The following is a 21,491-nucleotide window of genomic DNA, read 5'->3' on the forward strand; positions in this document are numbered from 1 at the left end:
AAATAACAGAATATTATCTGAATGAGATAACACAATAAATAACTACAATACTTAACATATTAGTAAAAATAAGGTTTATTAGAACAGCTACAGTCATGTTCAAAGGATCTTAAGGGACTGGAACATTGGAGAGTAAGGTGTTGAAAGCAAATTACAAGGCAAAGTGAGTGAAGCACTGAAGTTTGGACTTAAGCGGGTGTTTTAGGCTGGGGTCTCTACAGAAGCAAAACCAGTGAAGCATGTATACATATACATATATATGGAGCCCTGGTGGTGTAGTGGGTAAGTGCTACAGCTGCTAACCAAAAGGTTCTCAGTTTGAATCCACCAGGTGCTCCTTGGAAACTCTGCGGGGCAGTTCTACTCTGTCCTGTAACCCCACTGTCCTATAGAAAAAACAGAATCAACTTGATGGCAATAAGTTTTTTTGTTTGTTTATATAGAGAGAGAGAGACAGAGAAACATTTATATCAAAGAAATGGTACACATGGTTGTAGAGACTGGAAAGTCCCAAGTCCATGGGTTAGGCTGGAGGCTTCTCCTGCTGAGATCTGCAGGTCAGACAACAGGCTTCTGGCTCACAGGCTGTGGGCACTGACAAATCCCAAGATTGGTAGGTATGTTGCTAGCTCAAGTCCCAAGAACTGGAGGTCAGATGAACAGAACAGGAGGCAGCTGCAGGATTCAGGGTGAGGAAAAGTCAGCCAGCTTGCCAGCAAGTTCACACATATTGAATGCAGGCCACACCTGCAAGGAAATTCCCTTTCAACTCATTGTCTGCTCATAGCAGATCTCACCATGAAGGTGATTACATCATTACATAGGTGTTGAACTATATCATAACTGCCAAACCACCGAGAATCATGGCCCAGCCAGTTGACACACAACTTTAACCATCACATCAGGTAAGGGAGCTTTAGGGCACAGATGTGTATGTGTGTCTGCGTGTACATATCACAGTAATGGGAGGTCTGATGTTTAATTGTATGTGTCAGCTTGGCTAAGCTATGATTGCCAGTGGTTTGGCCAAATACTAGTTGCTGTTCTTTAACGTAGTGTAATATAATGTAACAATCTTGTGTAATGTAATCTAATGTAATCAATCAAGCAGTTGAAAGTGGTCTTAGGTTATTGTCTGCCTTCAGACTATGAATAGATACTTGTCAGAACTCTCTCCCTCTTTCTCTCTCAACTGTAATTTTCCCTCTCCTGACCTACAGATCTTGGGATGCAAGCCTGCGGAAGTTTCCACCCAGTGCCTGACCTATAGATTTTGGACTTACCAGGCCCTACAATCCCGTGAGCCAGCATAAGTCTCCAGCCTGTCACCTGACCTATGAGTTTTGAACTTTCGAACCCCACAATTGTGTGAGCTAGTCCCTTGAAGTAAATCTCTCTCATATATTGCTCATGTGCCCTGGAGCAAGATTGCTTAAGTTTTAAATTTAAGTGACCTTGGACAAGCTACTTAGCCCTTCTAGGCCTCATTTTTCTCACTGGTAAAATAGGATACTTATAATGTCTTCCTTATCGAGTCATTTTTATAAACATATGAGTCAATATAAGTAAAAAGATTTAAACTGTGTTTTGTGCAGTGAATATTGTATGTATATATATTATAGAAAAATTATATGTAGAATTTTATTGCAGTGAGTACATTTAACTTTTGTTTGTCCATTTTTTGGATATTTTCCAAATATATTTTGAAGATGACTTTGATGTTGAAACACTAAAAGTAAAAACAAAACACAAACTCCCTCTCATCTTCTTTTCTGCTAATCAAAGGGTTTCTATTGCAAAAATACAGTGAGAATTTCCTGTATTGTGATATCCGGAACATTTTAGAAGCTGGTAGTTTTACTGCTTCTTGCTCAGTACTACACATATGTGGCTCACCAATAGATGATTCAGGAACATCCTGTAAATACACATTTGTTTCTTTTAAATTACTTCGCACACAGCTTTCGGATTCCTTTGCTTCCAGCCCAGCTCTGTGATCGAGCACCACTCTTCCCCAACAACCACCTCTCGGGCCTTCCCTGCATCCACCTGGGACATCATCTCTCATGGCAGGTACGTGTGCCTCCAGTCAGAAAATCAACAGATAAAGGGACCCAAAACAGGCAATCCACGGACATGGCTAATTTTAGGGCAGAGCTTTAAGAAAAAGAGGCATAAGGGACAGTGGATTTTTTAGGCCTTCCCTATGTCAGTAACTTCAACATTTTTTCGAATTTCTTGATTCATCATTCTGTAATTTATAAGTAGCCTGGAAAGCTTTTTCAATAGAGTAGGTTCCAATATGGGGAGGTCTTAATTCTGAATGAGAAATGAATTCACCTGGTTATATTATGATCAATATAATTCTAGCATAGGAATAAAAAGATAATGCTAGCTATAAATGATACAGTGTTTACAGTGTTTCATTTTTTTCTTAGCACTTGTCTTGCGACTCCTAAATCTCTCCCAGACTAACGGTTTAAACACTGTACTATTGTCACTAACATTACTCTTTAGGAGTGTGCTCAAGTCCATGCACAATCTACTAAGGTTGAATTTTTTCAGGAAAAAACATATAACCAAGTAATTTTGGGTAACAGCAAAAAAAAAAAAAAGTTCTTTCTATATCATAATTCAATGTACTAGGAAGTGAACTCAGCTCACCAGAGAATTACTCTTTGCATTGGTTTTAGAATCTCTCATCCCCGGGTCCAAAGTGCTCCTGTCTCTTTGTCTTATACTACGTCTTCATAGCTATGGGCAGCAAAACATTTCTCAAGGCAGAATCTGTACTGAGATTAGCAGAAAGACTTACTACCAAATAGTATTATTGTCAGTGACCATGATGGAATAGATTATATGAAAGACACTGGGCTTAGACAGGATTGAATTTTATGTCTGACTTGCACACTTGCCAGCTTTGATACCTTGAGAAAATGATGTTGGTCTTGGACCCTCAATTTTCTCAAGCTATTTACCTTGTGATTTTTCCAGAGAGAATGAAAGTAAATGCCTGTAATGTAAGCACGTAAAACAGAAGTTGGGGCCCCTTGATCACTTTTTCCACTAGATCTCTAAGCCTCTTTGCCAGTTAAAAAACAAAAACAAACAAAAAAACTAATGCTAAATATACTTACAGAGTTGGTAGAGATGAAAAAGTGTGGATAATCTCACTGAGGAATAATATACCCCACCGCCCCACCTCCCCCCCAAATGTTGATATTGGTTGAAGTTTTAAATGGACTGTCTTCCTTTTCCAATTGTTCACTGGCAGGCTGATTGTGTTAGCACATAAAAGACCTAAAGACTCAAATATTTCTCTGTATATCTGTGTGTGGATCCTGACACTTCTGGATTTTCTCTCACTGGTTTTGCATTTAAGAGCTACAGCCACTACACATTTCCTCTTTAAATCTTTGCCTTTTCTCTCTTTTTCTGCAGCTTTTCAGAACAATTTATGGAGCCTGATTTCAGGAACCTTGGCAGTAGTGTGCCTTTCGTTGATGGCTACTTTGGGAATTTTACTGAAAAATCGTAAGTTTTTCTAGGCATCTTGTAAAGATCAATGCTATGATAAAACTATTTAATAATATAATAATATACAATCCATTTTGCTAGTGTGTAATATTATATCATGAATACACTTAATCCTGTACTTAATTATATAAATTTCTTATTGCATTTGCCGCAGAAAGTACTCAGCCAACACCCTCTCCAGGATCCACTATAGAACCCCAGAGAGGTAGGCTCCAGTGTTTGAAAATACTCAGTTTTGGTAGAATATTAAAATAGAAAATTTCTTGTTTTTTTTTTTTCCAGAGAGGAGCATGATGGTATATCACACATAGTAATATAAGTTTACTTCCTTAATTTTAGAACAGTCTCATTCTAGGAATGATTAGATTATACTGAGAGCACATCATTTTTATGTTACAGGCATAAAGATAATATTAGCATGGGATAACAGATTTCTGTCCTCTATGAATGCACATTATTTACCAACAAATTACAAATAAACTTCAGTAAGTATTACAGTTAATCCTAATTCCCTGCCTGTGTCTGCTCGTTGCCCATACTTTCCTATCGCCATTATAGAAAATGCTTCCTCTAACATACTTGTACTTCCATTAGTGCTTATGCCTCAGAGCTTAGTGCCCAGATTTCTGAAGTTACAAAATTTACTTACACAGTAAGAGCCAGCTTAAAGTACAATTTCTGATGAATATATTTTCCCCCAATGCACTCCAAATTATCTCTCCTGTGACCACATGGCATTTAATTTATCTCTTATGCAATTTCATCACCATTTATTTGGCTCACATTCAAGTTAACTACCATGTGTCATGTCTTCTGTTACTGAGGATAAGGCATGTTGAAGACATTACCACTGCTAAACTCTATTATCAGACTTCAAATTAATTGTTTCATTTATCTTCATTTTGAAAAAAATTCAAAACGTCAGATTGTCCTCAATGCACGGTATTTTTGTTGACTCAGAAAATATGATAAAATGCTTTCCCCTTTTAAATCACCTCTCTTTGATCTGGTTAACTCCTATTTGTACTGCAGAGCTCACCTTTGGGTCACTTCCTCCAAACAGATTCTTCTAATCTCCCTCCATCTCATATCTTGCAATGTGTTCCTTTATTATCCTAAATTCCTTTGTATACTTAGCAAAATTAACATGAAATACGATTGACAAATGATTAGTAACTATGCGCCTTACTCTATCTGTAGAATATAATCTCCATGAGGAAAACAATCATGTTTGACTTGTTCACAAGTATAATCCTGAGCGTAGCACACCACAGTGCACGTAGTAATGCATGCATGCTCAAAGACTAGTAGTAGAGAAAAATATAAATAGGAAATAATCTTTGAATGAATAAACAGCAATACAAATATTTGTAATCTCCAATGTCATCAATTATGTTTTATTTTTTATCTTAGGCTCTTGCCAAGAAAAGTGGATTGGGTACCAATGCAATTGTTACTTCTTTTCCAATGAAGAAAAAACTTGGGCAGAAAGTAAGGATTTCTGTGCGTCTCAGAATTCCACTCTTCTTCAGCTGGAAAGCAAAAATGAATTAGTATGTACTTGTGTTTCCACATTTTCTTTGTTCCAGAAAACATAATATTTAAGTAAGCTGAAAATTTTGAGTCTTTAATCAGAGAGTAAATGGGTGGTCATATTTGAACAATGATTATTAGCTCTGTACTTTGAAGCAATCACTATAAAACTTACATAAAATTTCTCAAAGAATTATATCTAGGAATAAAATCAATTTGCCAGATGAAGTGAAAGGAATATTCTGGATGGCTTCAAAGTAATTAGATCATTATTTAACTCATTTCATTCAAAGATCCAACTAAATGACTTTGGCATAGTGAATTTATAAATTCTTTTATAATTATGTAGCTTCTGTCATGTTTCTGGAATAAAATGAGGGCCAATATAGAGGGTATGCTCATAAAAATTACCAGTTCCTAAGAAAATTCCTAAGGTCCCATTCCTAAGAAAAGCAATCCAACAGAATGGAAAAATTGTCTAACAATATCATTAATATCACATGCAACTAAATTTTTGCCAAAGATCACTCAAAAACGGTTTCAGCAGTACATCAACAGAGAACTCCCAGAAATTGAAGCCCAATTCAGAAGAAGATGTGGGATGAGGAATATCATTCTTGATATCAGATGGATCTTGTCTTAAAACAGAGAATACCAGAAAGATGTTTACCTGTGGGGTTTTTTTTTTTTTTTTTTTTTTGACTCTGCAAAGGTATTCGACTATGTGGATCATGACAAATTGCGAATAAAATTATGAAGAATGGGAATTCTAGAACACTGACTTGTGCTCATGAGGAACCTGCACATAGACCAAGAGGCAGCCGTTCAAACAGAGCAAAGGGGATACAGCATGGCTTAAAGTCAGGAAATGTGTGTGTTATGTTTGTATCCTTTCACCATACTTATCCAACTGTATGTGGAGCAAATAACCTGAGAAGGTGGAATATACGGAGAAGAATGTAACACTAGGATTAGAGTAAGACTCTTTAACAACCTGTTATACACAGGTAACACAAACTTCGTAGTTGAAAACAAAGAGGACTTGAAGAACTTACTGATGAAGATGAAAGACCACAGCTTTCAGTATGGATTATACCTCAACATAAAGAAACCAAAAATCCTCACAACTAGACCAATAAACACATTATAATAAACAGAGAAAATATTCAGATTGTTAAGGATTTCATTTTATTTGGATCCACAATCAACACCCATGGAAGCAGCAGTCAAGAACTCAAAAGACACATTGCATTTGGCATATCTGTTGCAAAAGACCTGTTTGAAGTGTTGAAAAGCCCAGGTGTCACTTTGAGGACTAAGGTGCACCTGATCCGTGCCACAATATTTTCAATTGTCTCATATGCATGTGAATACTAGACAATGAATAAGGAAGACCTAAGGAGAACTGACATTTTTGAATTATGTTGTTGGTGAAGAATATTTAATATATTTTTTTATGGTGTGTCAGAGAACAAAGAAATCTGTCTTGGAAGATGTACAGCCAGAGTGCTCCTTGGAAGCGAGGATGGCAAGACTTGGTCTCACATACTTTGGACATGTTATCAGGAGGAACCGGTCCCTGGAGAAGGGCATCATGCTTGGTAAAGTAGAGGGTGAGCTAAAAAGAGGAAGACCCTCAGTGAGATGGATTGACACAGTGGCTGCAACAATGGGCTCAAGATTAACAATGATTGTGAAGGTGACCCAGGACCGGGCAGTGTTTCATTGGAACCAACTTGACAGCAGCTAACAACAGCACAGAAAAGGCATAAATTGCCCTAGATGTATGCAGAGACTGAGCTGAATAGAGGCTGCGAAGGTCATACCCAGGAGCTTTATCCCTCGAGATAGTGTTGATTTTACAGATTTTCAGGCTGGGGTTTCGGATTCCCTGTACAGGGATGTTCACGAGAACTCTAACTCACAGAATAGAGAATGTTTTCTATATTTTTATAACAAAATCTTTACACCTTTAGTCAGATTTTGTGGTAGTTTTCCTGCATAACTGAATGTACATGATAAATTAGAAATATGAGGCACAGAGCTGAACCTTCTAAATTAGAAGCCAAGAGTGATTTCAGTTTGTGCGATTGATAGGCCGAGTATGATGTCTGACATTAAATTCTTAAAAGCACTCTCTTCCCAGAGTACATTCAAATAGGATTACAGTGTTAGTCACTGTTTCCAAACAGAGGTTTTGGATCTCCAGTGGACTTTATTACTGGATTGGACTCACTTATAATGAAAAACGTGGTGCGTGGCTGTGGGAGGACGGCTCTGCTCCTTTCCGGGATCTGTAAGTTTCTGGCAGCCTGGTGCTGCCTTTTCTACTCTTCCTGAGTTTATGCTTAGATCGCATCAGTTCAGGTAACACCCAGGAGCACTGCAGTAATCGCATGCCCAGGGGGTGAGGTTGCAGAAAGAGAAGAGTGTAGCAGAATACAACTGCAGGCCAATCCAGAAAATTCAAGTTCATGCTCAGGTCACATGAACTTTAGTGTTCTGGGCCCATAAGATAACTTTTGACTTTTTTTTTCCATTTTTCCTTGGAGCAAATAGATAGACGTGCCCGTACAGGCTCACATCCTCACATACACCCGAGCGCTGACTCAGCAGTCCCGGCAGTCCAGATACAGCAGAATATGCCTTCCTTTCTTTATTCTGGTGGAGCCAAAATTCTCAACATACTCCCAATGTTTCAAATATTCTGGGTTTATCTTCTGTATGTTTGTAAACTTTGAATGTTATTTTTATTCATAAATATGTAATTTCCACATAATACAATGGTGAATTATAAGCTCTGATTTGTTTCTCTAGACTAAATAAGGTAATGAATTTTTTTAAACAAAATAAAAGTATATTATGCATCAAAATGATTAACACCAAAGGGAAGAACAATAGCCAAAAATCTCTAGTCCCAATACTATTTATTTAAGAGGGAGTAACTAACGTTTGTGCAACAATATAATCTGAAATCTGAAAACTATGTTTATTAAATGGAAAAAAAGTATGATTCAGTATGCTAGTATCTCATTTAAATGCTTCTGAAAGTTCTATCATTAGTCTGAAATCTTTGCACCTGAGTGTTTTCATACCTTTTCCCAGATGCTAATATTTTTTGTCTTCATTACAGATATCCATTTGTTCAAATTCTAAATCCACAGAGCTGCTTATTATATAATAGTGATACTATTTTGGATGAAGATTGTGAGAAGACATATGGTTTTATCTGTAAGCAACAGCTTATTTAAGTATTTCTTGGGGTCGGGGAGCAATGAGGGTTCAGGTTTACCTTTTATTTTTTATATTGTTACTAATTATCTACTTCTTAGGTCTATAAATTTTTCAATATTCTGTCTTATACAATTTGTACATATTTGAATACATGTGTTTTAAAATTGATTAAATTTCTGTGCCTATACTTGAATTTATTAAGCATTGAGATAAAGAATGTTATGAATATTTAGATTTTATATGTTTAATATTAAATGTATTGTAGTTTCATAGTTTCACGCATCTTTTCTTGCAAATTACCTCTGCAGAAATTTAAGGAAAGTTTACAACACCAAATAATCTGTATCAACATTATTTCAGTGTTTCATTTGGCATACTAAATTGGAAAAGCCCGGCTTCACCTTTCTAAAAGTAAAAATATTTTTAATGCCTTTTGTTAGCTCTTTCTGGAAATACATACATATATATATATTTAAGAATATATATATATATGTATGCTTAGAGCTGAAAGTTCAAGTGCTACATGCTAGATGACAGTTTCCTCACATGTGTTATCCAGATTCAGAGCAAAACAAATTCTGTCTATTTTCCACAATACTCTAAATTCTGAAGAACAACTGAAGTTTTTGGTCATTACTTTGAAATATGTGTTTCCAGTATGATTGCTTCCAGATTTTGCAAGGGGAATGAGAGCCCAAGTAGACCAGGTGCCCCAGAACTTTCTTGCCTCATGCTTATCCATCAGTAAGAGAGTCATGTACATGTGCAATGAAGGTCTTGTTTTCAAATAAATTAAAAAAAAAAAATTTCCTCAAAGTCTTGCATCAAATACTATATAATTCACTTTTGTTGTTGTTGTTGTTGGAGAGCAGCTCAAATTATCTTTTGATGGTTCTTGAGAGAGTCAGAAAAAAGGGTGGAGATAATGATAAGGTCTGATGCCGGGGCCTGGCTGGGATCTTTCTGACCTAACAGCCACCAAAAGCCAATTCCTCTTTAAGACTGTGGCACAAATGTTTTAAAGAATTTGGATTGACATCCTTATTTGCTTTATAGTTTTAAATGAAAACAATCAATATCTAATAATAGATCTCAATATATAGAGAATCAAGTTGTCTTAGTCATCTAATGCTGCTATAACAGAAATACCACAAGTGGATGGCTTTAACAAAGAGAAGTTTATTCTCTCATATTCCCCTAGATTAGAAGTCTGAATTCAGGGCACCAGCTCCAGGGGAAGGATTTCTCTCTCTGTTGGTTCTGGAGGAAGGTCCTTGTCCTCAGTCTTGCCTTGGTCTGGGAGGATCTCAGCACGGGATTCTCAGGTCCAAAGGATGCTTTCTGCTCCTGGTGCCACTTTTTTGATAGTGTGAGATCCCCACTTCTCTGCTAGCTTCTTTCCTTTATTTCTCAAAAGAGATTGGCTTAAGACACTATCTAATCTCGTAGATCCCATCAACATAACTGCCACTAATCCATCTCACTAACATCACCGTGACAGGATTTACAACACCTAGAGAAATCACGTCAGATGACAAAGTGGTGGACAATCATACAGTACTGGGAATCAGAATCTAGCCAAGTTGACAGATATTTTGGGGGGACACAATTCAATCCATGACACAAGGAGAGAAAATAACCTGTTAGATTTTATTTCTTAAAGTATCAATAAATAGGACTACAATACTGAACACATCATGCTCTTATATGATGATTTGCTTAGGAAAAATGCACATAAATTGTGTGATGAAGGATGCAGATTTTCAAATACTTGACCTCTGACTAGAGAAATTATGTATGACAATTTCTGAATATAAAAATCTTTTGGTTTTTTGTTTACGTGTTTTTAAAGTAATACACTTTTAGTTCAACTAAAATCCAAAACAATAGCACAGAAGCATATAATGAAAATCAAGTCCCAGGTCTCAAGTGTACCATCTGCCTGTCCTCCTCCCATGAGGCAGTGTTTTCTGGTTTAGTTTTGCTGTTTATACAGGTTTTCTCTATAACAGGAAGAGAAATCTCACTGTTTATATTTAGCCACATCCAAGTATAGGTTAAAGATTGTTCTCTTTGATGTCATTACTCTCTCAGGTGTCTCAAGCCGCATCTGAGAGCTCACAGACATTTATTACAATTCCAAGAGGAGGGGGAAACAGAAGGTGTTAAATATGATGGGAGATGTCTACTTTTAGAGAGTAATTCATGCCAAAAATTATCTCCACTGGAAAAAGAAAATTCCTCTCACCTCCCAGTTACTGAGATGTTTCTTCAACTTCCATGTCACTTCAGGGCACTGAAAACAGAATGTATTGCCTTGAAAGGCGATATTGGTCATCCAAGGGGGAATAATTTTCTCGCAGCGTGATCACTTTATGTTAGATGCACTCAGTCCAGGCCCACTTGACTGCTTCCTCTCATCTTTTATAGTTTTCAGTAAGGGGAGAGGGAGTGTTTTTTTTATAGGCAGGGCTTTCTATCAGCTTTTTTTTTTTTTTTTTTATGTGACATGAAATCTCTTATATATTCTCTGGGGAAAGGCACTTTGTTTTTTTCTCTTCTTTGAAATGGGCTAATGTACATGGAAGTATCTAGTTGAGTAAATATCTCTGTGTTGGGCATAGAACAAAGGGAAGAAAGGTAAGAAAATGTGGAAAACACACACACGCAAAATAACAAAACCTGATTGCCACATGTCAGTTTATACTTAAGTTAATCCTGTTATCAAAACTGTATCTATTTTGTTTTACTATATAACAAATTACCATACATTTAGAGATTTAAAACAGCATGTTTGTTATTACAGCTTCCATTGGGCAGAACCAGGGAACAGCTAATCTGGGTCCTTTGCTCAGGATCACACAAGGCTGTAGTCAAGGTCTTAGACAGAATACATTCTCAGTGGTAACTCTTGTCCAGGTTCATTCAGGTTGTTGGCAGAATTTAATTCCTTCTATTTTTTAGTCAAAGGCCCTCAGTAACTAGTGGCTACCCCTGTCCATAGGCAATTCACATCATGGCTGCTTGCATCTTCTAAGCCAGAAGGAAAGTGTCTCTGATTTCTTTAATCTCTGACCTCTAGACTCTCTTTTAAAATGTTCATCTGCTTATATCAGGCCCACCCAGTATTACCTCCCTTTGGATTAACTCAAAATCAACTTAATTGTATCTGAAAAATTTTCTCACCTTTGCCATGTAACCTAATCTCACCACAGCAGTTACATTCCATTCTATTCACAAGTCCTACCCTCACTCAAGGAGGGCAGGTTATAGAGGGCATTTATACCAGGAAGCTGGAATCTCAGGGACCATCTTAGAGTATTTCCTACCACACCAATTGTCTTAGTTATCTAGTCTCTTTATAACAGAAATACCACAAGTGTGTTTTTTTTTTTTTTTTCCTCACATTTAGGAGGTTAGAAGTCCATATTCAGGATGCTGGCTCCAGGGGAAGTCTTTCTCTGTCATCTCTGGAGAAAGGCTGCTGTTTCTTCAGCTTCTGCTTCCTTATTTCCTTGGAAATCTCCATGTCGCTTGGAATCTATCTTACTCCATCTCCGCTCACTGGTTTGCTTGTTTAATCTTTTAGATCTCAAAAGGGATTGACTCAAGGTACACCTTACACTAATCCTGTTTCATTACCAAAGCAAAGAAAACCCATTCTCAAATGAGATTATAACCACAAGCATAAAAAAAAAATATATGCACACCCATGTTCATTGCAGCACTGTTTACAGTAGCAAAAAGATGGAGGCAACCAAGGTGCCCAACAACAGATTAAATAAATAAATATGGTATATTCACACGATGGAATACTACGCATCGATAAAGAACAATGATGAATCTCTGAAACATTTCATAACATGGAGGAACCTGGAGGGTAGAATTTACAATACATATTTTTTGGGGACACAATTCAATCCATAACATCAACGTGCCCCTAAAAAAATGAAACTTTTATTTCTTTTTTTATTAAATTAATCACTGCCTTTTGAATCTTGATAAGATAGCTGAGAACTGAAATCACATATTCTGCAACAAGTAATTCTATCCTATTTTTCCCAATATTTTAATTCTTAGCTCCTCCACAGTGACATCTACAACCTCACATAATATGCCCCAGAAGGATGGAGTTATTTTACCAATATGAACTGGGGCAGTTCTTTGCTTATCCTTAGGAATGCCTCAAATCGTTCTCTTATTCTTGGTCAATAAAAGGGCCATGGACTAACTGACTAACCAACTAACTAACTAACCGATTTATAGTGTTTTGTTTTTTTTTTATTTAAAGGGGGACAATCTACTTATTGATAGCTTATACCTGAGACAGCTAGTTAGATACCCAGTCTTCACCACCTGATTAGATGGGCATAAGAGACTGCTGAAAACTGCTGGAGCTCTCCTGAAATCATGTTTTATCACACAGATATCAGCAGTTCAATCTTAAAATGAAGCATGTCTTCATGCAATTAAGAATGACATTGGGAGCCTATTCCTGAATGTCTCTTGGATCCCTACCGCTTACATAAATTCCCTTTCTCATGTGTATCACATTTTTTTTTTTTTAATTCATTGAAAGCGTTATCTGAGTATGTTCTGTTGAGCTTCATGAATCCTTTCAATTATCTAACCCTGAGAAATCCTTGGAACGCCTAAACCTCCTTTTCCATTTCCATAGTTTTGGACCTTTTCTCTTTATACCTTACTCAAGGATTAAAAACTTTTTGTGAAAAAGCTGTATAGGAAATATTTTCAGCTTTGTGTGTTAGTCTCTGTTTTGACTCCTCAGCTCGGCCATTGCCTTGCTAAAGATGTCATAGACAATAAGTAAATGGTGTGGTTGTGTTCCAAAAAACTTTATTTACAAAAACAGATGGTAGGTTGGTTTTGGCCTGTAGGTTGTAGTTTGCCAACCTCTGTCAAAAAGTACAAATGAGGATATAAAAGCACCAGTCCTATTCCTTACTTTGCCTTTCCTTTTTCCAGGTCATTTCTTACCTGTTGTAAATGGACCTGTACATTTTTCAGTATAAAAAGCAGTTTTGTCTTTGCTTATCAGTCGGTGGTTACCAGGTTGTAGGATTCCACCAATAATCCTCACCTTCTGGTGTTTGTTTCTGTCTATAATTTCCTCCCACATGGTATTAGGTTTGACCTGTATGACCAGTAGAACAGCAGTACAAATGATGGCATGTTGCTTCTGAGGCAAGGTAGTAAAAGAAAGTGTGAATTCTGCCTCTTTCCTTTTTCCCAGATCACTTGATCTGGGGGAAGGCAGTTACCAAGTTATGAGCTACCCTGTGCAGGGGACTGTGTGATGAGGAATGGAAGCCTCCTAAGGAAAGTCACAAGGAACTGAGGCCTCTTGCCAGGAGCCATGTGAGTGAGCCTTCTTGGAAGCCGACCCTCCAGCCAGAGTCAAGCTTTCAGATGACTACAACCCAGCAGACTTCCTGACAGCAACAAGAGATCTTGAGCCAGATCCATCCCTAAAGCTGTTTAAGGATTCCTGTCCTTCAGAAATAGTGTGAAATAATAAATGCTTGTTGTTTATTTATTTGTATAAACTTAGGGAATGACACCTATGAGCCTCATCCACACCTGGATCTCATGAACTCCTGAACTTTGAGCTGATGATGTAATAGGATGATACTTTTGGGGGCCACAGAAGGGGATGAATGTATATTGCATGTGGGAAGGGCAGAAATAATTGGTGGCCAAAGGCTGGACTCCTATATTCATTCTCCTAGATGGCCCTTAATTGTTCCCAACTCCTGATATTCACACCCTTTTAAAATAATCAAACATATTCTGTTAAGGTTGATCTGTGTGAGCAATAGATTATGGCCAAAATGATGGGATGACACTTATAAGGACAGGCCATAGAAGACAATGAGGCTTCTATATTCCAAGCTGCTTGGGAAAATTTATAATCTCACCTGCAGTTTACGTGAGTTTGTGTTGCTCCTTTTCCTCTCCAGCACACACCAAAAAAAAAAAAAAAAATCCAAACCCGTTTTGGTCAAGTTGATTCCAACTCATAGCAACCATATAGGACAGAGTAGAACTGCCCCCTAGGCTTCCCAAGGCTGTAACCTTTACGGAAGCAGACTGCTACTTCTTTCTCCCATGGAGCAGGACCTTTCAGTTTGTAGCTGAGCACTTTAACCACTGTGCCACCAGGGCTCCTATGTTTGTGAAACTCTCACACATCACATTCATCAATGTAGATAACATATACATTACCCCAGAAAATCTCCTAGTGAACCCATGGAATACCTCCCTCCTGCTCCTAGCCACACAGATGACCATTCCATGGCATTTTGTTAGCATAGATTTTCATTTTCTAAAGCTTTGTATGTATATATGTATATATATATATATATATATATATATATATATATATGAAACCATGCAGTCTGTACTTCTTTTGTTGGGATTTTTTAGCTAAACATAATTATTTAAATATTTTCAGATTGATTTGTGTTGTTACGCATATCAATAATTGATTTTTTTTATTGGTGAGTAGCGTTCCATTTTACGGGTAAAACACAATTCATCCATTCACTGGCTGATAGACATTTGGGTTGTTTCCATTTTGGGGTTATTACTAGTAAAGTTACTATGTGTATTCACTCACAAGACACTGCTTGGACATAGATTTTAATTTATCTGGGATAAAAATAATTTTCTAGGATTGGAATGGTTGGATCATACGGTAGGTGCATGTTTACATTTTTAAAAACCTGTCAAACTGCTTTCCAAAGGGATTGTTCCATTTTATATTCCCATTAGCAGTGTTTGAGAGCTCACTGCCTCCACATCTTGGCCAGCATTGGAATGATCTTTATACTTTTAGCCATTCTAATTAGTGTGCAGTAGTCATTCATTGTATATTTAATTTGCATTTTTCTAAGGAATTATGTTTTTTAACATCTATTTATTTGCTTATTTGCCATATGTACATCTTTCTTGGTAATTTTTCGGTTCAAATAGTTTGCCAATTTTTATTGTTTTTACTTTCTTATTGAGTTTTGATAATTTTTGTGTATTCTGTATAAAAGTCCTTTATCAGACACGTTTTGAAAAATTTTCTCCCAGTCTGAAGTTTGTCTTTTCATTCTCTTAGCAGTGTCTTTCAAAGAGCAGAAGTTTTAAATCTTGACAAAGTCCACTTTATCATTTTGTTCTTTTAGAAATCATGCTTTTCGCACCATTTCTAAGAAAGCTTTGGCTAAGTCACATCAAAGCCACAAATTTTTTCTTTTCTGTTTCCTTCTAGAAGATTTATTGTTAGATTGTACATTTAGATCTGATTTGCTTTGAATTCTTTGACATATTTGAGGTAAGGAGTGAATGAAAGACTTTTTTTTTGTTGTTTTTTGTATATCTATTTTTTTCCCATGCCATTTGATAAAAATATTATCCTTGTTCCACTTAAATGGCTATACACCTTTGTCAAGAATCAATTTTCCATATACGTATGGATCTGTTTCTGTACTCCCTATTAAGTTTATAGATCTGTTCGTGTCATTTTGCATGGAGAGCACACTGTTCTGATTATCCTACCTTTATAAAAATCTTGAAGTCTAGCAGTAATCACCCTCCAGCTTTGTTAACTTTTAAATTGTTTTGGCTATTATTGCATTTTGCATTCTATATGAATTTTATAATTATCGTGTCAATCAGCAACAACAAAAAAACCTCCTGGAATTTTAGTTGGAATTGCATTGAATCTACAAATCAGGGTTGGAAAAATTGCTATATCAACAATACCGAGTCTTCTGAGTCTTTAACAATGTATATATCTTTTACCTCATTATTCTCAAATTTTTCTCAGCAACGTTATGCTTTTTTTTTATAATATGCAGCCTTTTACATTTTTATGAGGTTTTGCTAAGTACTGCATTGCTTTTGATCCTATTACGGATTATATGTTTTTTATTTCAATTTTTGATTGCAAGTGTATATACAAATGATTTTTGTATTTATCTTTTTTGTTCCAGCCTTTTTAAACTCACTTATTAGTTCTAGTGGCATTTCTGTAGATTCCATTTGATTTGCAACATAGATGTTTATATTATTTATGAATAAAGACAGATTTCCCTTTTCTTTTCAAAACTGGATGCCTTTTATTTCTTTTTCTTGCCTGATCACAGTGACCAGAACATTCAATACAAGCTTGAATAGAGTAGTGAGAGTAGACCTCATAGTCTTATTCTTGAACACAATCACCTTTTTTATCTTTACTTTTAATCTTAACCGTAGGATTTTGTAGATGACCTTAAGGTTCAGGAAGTTCACTTCTAGCCCTATTTTTGTAAGTTTTTATCAGGAGTTCAAATGTGTTTTTGTCAATTTACTTTTTATGAATCTATTTAGATCAATTTTTTTTTTATGAACTTGTTGATTTGGTGAAATATATTAGTTTATTTGCCAGTATTAAGCTCACCTTTCATTCCTAGAATAAACTCCACTTGTTCATCATATACTATCTTTTTATGTAATATTATATTCAATTTATTAAAATTTTGCTGGGAGTTATAAATATATGTGAATGAATATGTAGTATTTATTTGTGTGTGTGTATTTTAATCTGGAAACCCTGGTGGCATAGTGGTTAAGTGCTACAGTTGCTAACCAAGAGGTCAACAGTTCGAATCTGCCAGGCACTCCTTGGAAACTCTATGGGGCAGTTCTACTCTGTCCTATAGGGTCGCTATGAGTCGGAATCAACTTGGCGGCAGTGAGTTTGGTTTGGTTTTGGTATTTTAATCTTTAAATAATATAAAATAGAGATTTTTAATTTCTCCACTTTGAGTTTATATCTAATTTAGATCTAAATTAGATCACTTTAGATATCTAATTTAATTGCCATACAAACCTGACAAAAATGTTACTGAGGGTAAATAGAATAAAATGTGGATGGTGTCATGTCATGTCTGTGAGATAATTTTGCATTATACATCATGCCATAAATCATCTCCTAGGAGCTATGATGAAACACTTCCCCTCCCCCCAAAAAAACTAAACCCATCGCTGTCAAGTCGATTCCAACTCATAATGACCCAAGGAGAACTGCCCCTTAAGGTTTCCAAGGAGCTCCTGCTGGTTTTGAACTGTCAACCTTTTGGTTAGCAGCCATAGCTCTTAACCATTATGCCAAGAGGGTTTTCTCAAAACACCTCCATGTAGTACTAACTAGAACTTCCAACATTTTCTAATTGCCTTCTGAGGTTTCTTTAACCATTTCCTTGGAGGTCCTCTAGCTACTATAAAGTCTAGATTGTAAAACACAATGTGATACTCTTTCTCATATGTTCTTAGGTGGTACAGAATTAAAATTGCTAGACTTACATTTTTTTCAGCTATTATGGGCTACAGCTGCTTTTCTTTCTAAATGAAATACATGACACAGAAAGGTACAATAAAACATGTTAAGAACACAGTCATCTCATGTTAATATTTTAGACTGCTTTTTTGTCGAGAACTTACAGTAAGTCTTCCTTTTACTGGTTAAGAGTATAAAACAGATTTTAGAGCAAGGATATAAAAGAAAGGGAATTAAAAAAAATAATAGTAGCTAAACCTCTAGTCTCACAGAACAGAGGGTCACCTGATTCTGGATAGCTTCTTCTCCAAAATCTATAAAATCAATAAATAAAAGAAAAAAAACCACACAGAAATCATGGCCTTTCAACGTTTTCAGGGGACAGAGTACCACAACATTCAGATTTCCTCTAATCAGAGAAAAAAAAAAAGGAAAGTGAACAAAACTCTTGTTCCAGCCTACCACTGCATGCTTGTGGTGTGGGGAAGTAGGATAATCCTTAAAAAAATGTCATTAAAAAAGAGAAAGGAGGATTTAGGTGAAACACAGACATAACCAATCCCTGAAAAGAAAGAAAAAGAAATACAACAATAAATATCAAAATACTTAACATGGATCGGGACCTAGAATTCCATGCCACTGGGAAAGGGTTTGAATGGATGTGATTGATATCTACCAGAAGTGGCAGCCTCAGAGAAGTATTACTCCATAGGAGAAGTGGATAATAATGAAGCCATGGTGCCCGATAAATTGTGACTGTAAGATGTAAGATGGGGAAATTAAGGATCCTGCAGATATGAAAAAGAACAAAAGACCAACTTTCTGTCATTCCCATCATCATAATCAATGCTATCCACAAAAGAAACTGCACAGTATAGGGCAGTACTAACAGAAGAGGGAGCTCTCTAGGAACCTTGCTCACAAAATAAATAGGAATAGAAAAAACAGACCTCGTCCATACAGGCTTCTGTGTAAAAAAAAAAAAAAAAAAATCAGAGCATGTGAATAAAAGATTTTTGCCTATAAACAACAAACACTTGGAAAAAGAAGTGAATCGATCACATACATGACAATCTATGAACCCTGTCCATCAAACACAGAACTAAGGACTTGACCTGAGTGACAGAGGAGTGAAAAACTGCACCCTGAAGCAACGACTGCTTCTGGAACCAGCATCCTGCACCACAGCCTTGAGCCATTGCATTTCCCTGGTGCCAGAGTGGTGGGGCTGATCTCAGCTTACTAAGACAGGGAAAGCACAGGATGCAGCCCTAACCCCTAACCCCCTGGAGTAACATCGGTAGAGACTCAGCCAGCACAAGCAGGCTGCACACTGACGTGGCTGACAAGAGAACGAGCGACCATGGGGAAGAAGCGACTATTTTTGGAGCCTGCGGCCAGTATCCCAGTCAGAAAACCTTGGCGCCAGGATTTGGACTAAATGCAGAGGAGCTGATCACGGCTTCCTGAGACTGCACAAGCACAGGACGTAGCCGTAACCCCCTGAAGAAACCTCGGTGGAAACCCAAACAGCACACACAGGCTGCACAACGACGTGGCTGACAGGAGAGGGAGAAATCATGGGGAAGCAATGGCTGGTTTTGAAGCCTGGAGTGCAGCGTCCCAGCCAGAAAACCTTGGTGCTGGGCTTTCGACTAGGAGCAGAGGAGCTGATCACAGCTTCCTGAGGCGGTGCAAGCATGGGATGCAGGCCTGACCCTCGGGGGCACTCTAAACCCAGCCAGCACACACAGGCTACACACTCCTCTGGAATCTCAGATAAAACAGTCATCACCAAGGAAGACAAGTAACTTTGTCTATATCCTGCTACTCTCTCCTATCTATCTGATCCCTCCCCTCCCTGCCCTAGGGGGATTCATTAACATTGGAATTTCCTGGTCCAGGGAGTGAAGTGCTTTGCAGGTTCTTTTTTTTTTTTTTTTTTTCCTAACCCATTCTCCTGGCCTGAGAGAAGCAGAAATTAACAATCCAGGGGGGGATAAATCCTTCCCTGACTTCCCCAAACTGGAATAATAATACAGAACCAGCTCCAGCCAAGCATATGAGATCCACAGTCTTTGGCTTTCATCCCTACAGGGAAAAAGGTGGCTATTATAATGCAAAAGCAATTCTGATAGAGATCTGACTGTAATTGTTTTAGAGGAGCAGTGGAAAGACAAGTTTTGGAGGTCTGATACCTCTCTACCTATTAAACAGAGCCATCACTGATGCACAGCAGGGAGCTCAGGGCTGAAGCTCCACCAAAACCACCTAACCACCTGCTAAATGGGTCTAAGTACAATGACGCCTACCAATCTTTAGAGGTACAAGCATTAGGTGCCTAAGGTACAGCTGCAGAGCTCACCCACCAAAGTGCTACAGGAATAGACACACCTACCCCACTGGCTCATGGGGGTAGGCTGTCAGTATCCTGCCTTCCTCTGAGCATAACCCCTTTCTGCTACTAGAATCTGGTGTATACAACGATCACCACTACTCCTCTAGGTTAATAGGTGACACGGTACACTGCACACTTGGTAAACCACAATCAGCACACCTAAGCTGATTCTATTCAAGAATAGTCAATAGACTCTTAGGCTTATATATACGGTAACAGCTCAAACCAGCTGGTATTAGGACATAAGTGATTCAAAGGCTACAACAATCAAGACAGCACAATCTAGTAGCCCATCTTGGTATACTGAAACAAAACAAAACAAAACAAGAAGATAAGACTCAGTGAGCAAATATAAAATAAATCATTACAATATCTTATAGATGGCTCGGAGACAGCAGTCGATATCAAATCACATAAAGAAGTGACCATGATTGCTTCTACAAATCCCCAAATTAAAGAATCAAAATTTTTCCCAAATGAAGATACAATCCTGGAATTGCCAGATGCAGAATATAAAAAACTAATATACAGAATGCTTCAAGACATCAGGGGAGACCTCAGAAATAAAACAAGGCAATCTATAGAAAAAGCCAAGGAACACACTGATAAAGCAGTTGAAATCAAAAAGATTATTCAAGAACATAGTGAAAAAATTAATAAGCTGCAAGAATCCATAGAGAGACAGCATTCAGAAATCTAAAAGATTAACAATAAAATTACAGAATCAGACAAGTCAATAGGAAGTCAGAGGAGTAGAATCGAGCAACTGGAATGAAGAGTGGGAGACTTAAGGCAATTGACACCAATATAGTTGAAGAAAAATCAGATATAAAAATTAAAAAAAATGTAGAAATCCTAAGAATCATGTGAGACGCTGTCAAGAAGAATACCTTGAACATGATTGGAGTTCCAGAACAGAGAGGGATAACAGAAAATACAGAGAGAATAGTTGAAGATCTAGTGGCAGAAAATTTCTCCAGCATTGTGAGAGATGAAAGGATATCTATCCATGATGCTCATCGAACCCCATACAAGATGGATCCAAAAAGAAAATCACCAAGGCATATTATCATCAAACTTGCCAAAACCAAAGATAAAGAGAAAATTTTAAAAGCAGCCAGGGATAAACGAAAAGTCACCTACAAAGAAGAATCAATAAGTTCAGATTACTCAGCAGAAACCATGCAGGCAAGAAGGCAATGGCATGATGTATATAGAGCTCTAAAGGAGAAAAACTGCCAGCCAAGAATCATATACCCAGCAAAACTCTTTCTCAAATATGAGGGTGAAATGAAAACATTTACAGATAAACACTAGCTTAGAGAATTTGCAAAAAACGAACCAAAGCTACAAGAAATACTAAAAGAAATTCTTTGGTCAGAAAATCAATAATATCAGATAACTACACAACACAAGGTAACAGAAGAGAACATCCTGATATCAACTCAAATAGGGAAA

The 21,491-nt window shown here is 37.1% G+C and overlaps 3 protein-coding genes across 3 annotated transcripts in view; all 3 read left to right on the forward strand.

Annotated features, from left to right (window-relative positions):
* Positions 1 to 21,491, forward strand: part of LOC126076250 (natural killer cells antigen CD94-like) — a 204,283-nt gene that overhangs the window by 94,881 nt on the left and 87,911 nt on the right. The gene's annotated exons all lie outside the window — the stretch shown is intronic.
* The window catches only part of LOC126075170 (natural killer cells antigen CD94-like), a 103,902-nt gene that overhangs the window by 47,945 nt on the left and 34,466 nt on the right, over positions 1 to 21,491 (forward strand). The gene's annotated exons all lie outside the window — the stretch shown is intronic.
* Positions 1,907 to 8,321, forward strand: LOC126075176 (natural killer cells antigen CD94-like). The gene is made up of 6 exons (XM_049882462.1): positions 1,907 to 2,073; positions 3,442 to 3,534; positions 3,692 to 3,742; positions 4,951 to 5,090; positions 7,263 to 7,366; positions 8,204 to 8,321. Exons 1-6 carry the CDS (start codon positions 2,067 to 2,069, stop codon positions 8,319 to 8,321), a joined length of 513 nt encoding a protein of 170 aa, XP_049738419.1. The 5' UTR covers positions 1,907 to 2,066.

The sequence above is a fragment of the Elephas maximus genome, chromosome 4 (genome assembly GCF_024166365.1).
Source record: "Elephas maximus indicus isolate mEleMax1 chromosome 4, mEleMax1 primary haplotype, whole genome shotgun sequence".
Lineage (NCBI taxonomy): Eukaryota > Metazoa > Chordata > Mammalia > Proboscidea > Elephantidae > Elephas > Elephas maximus.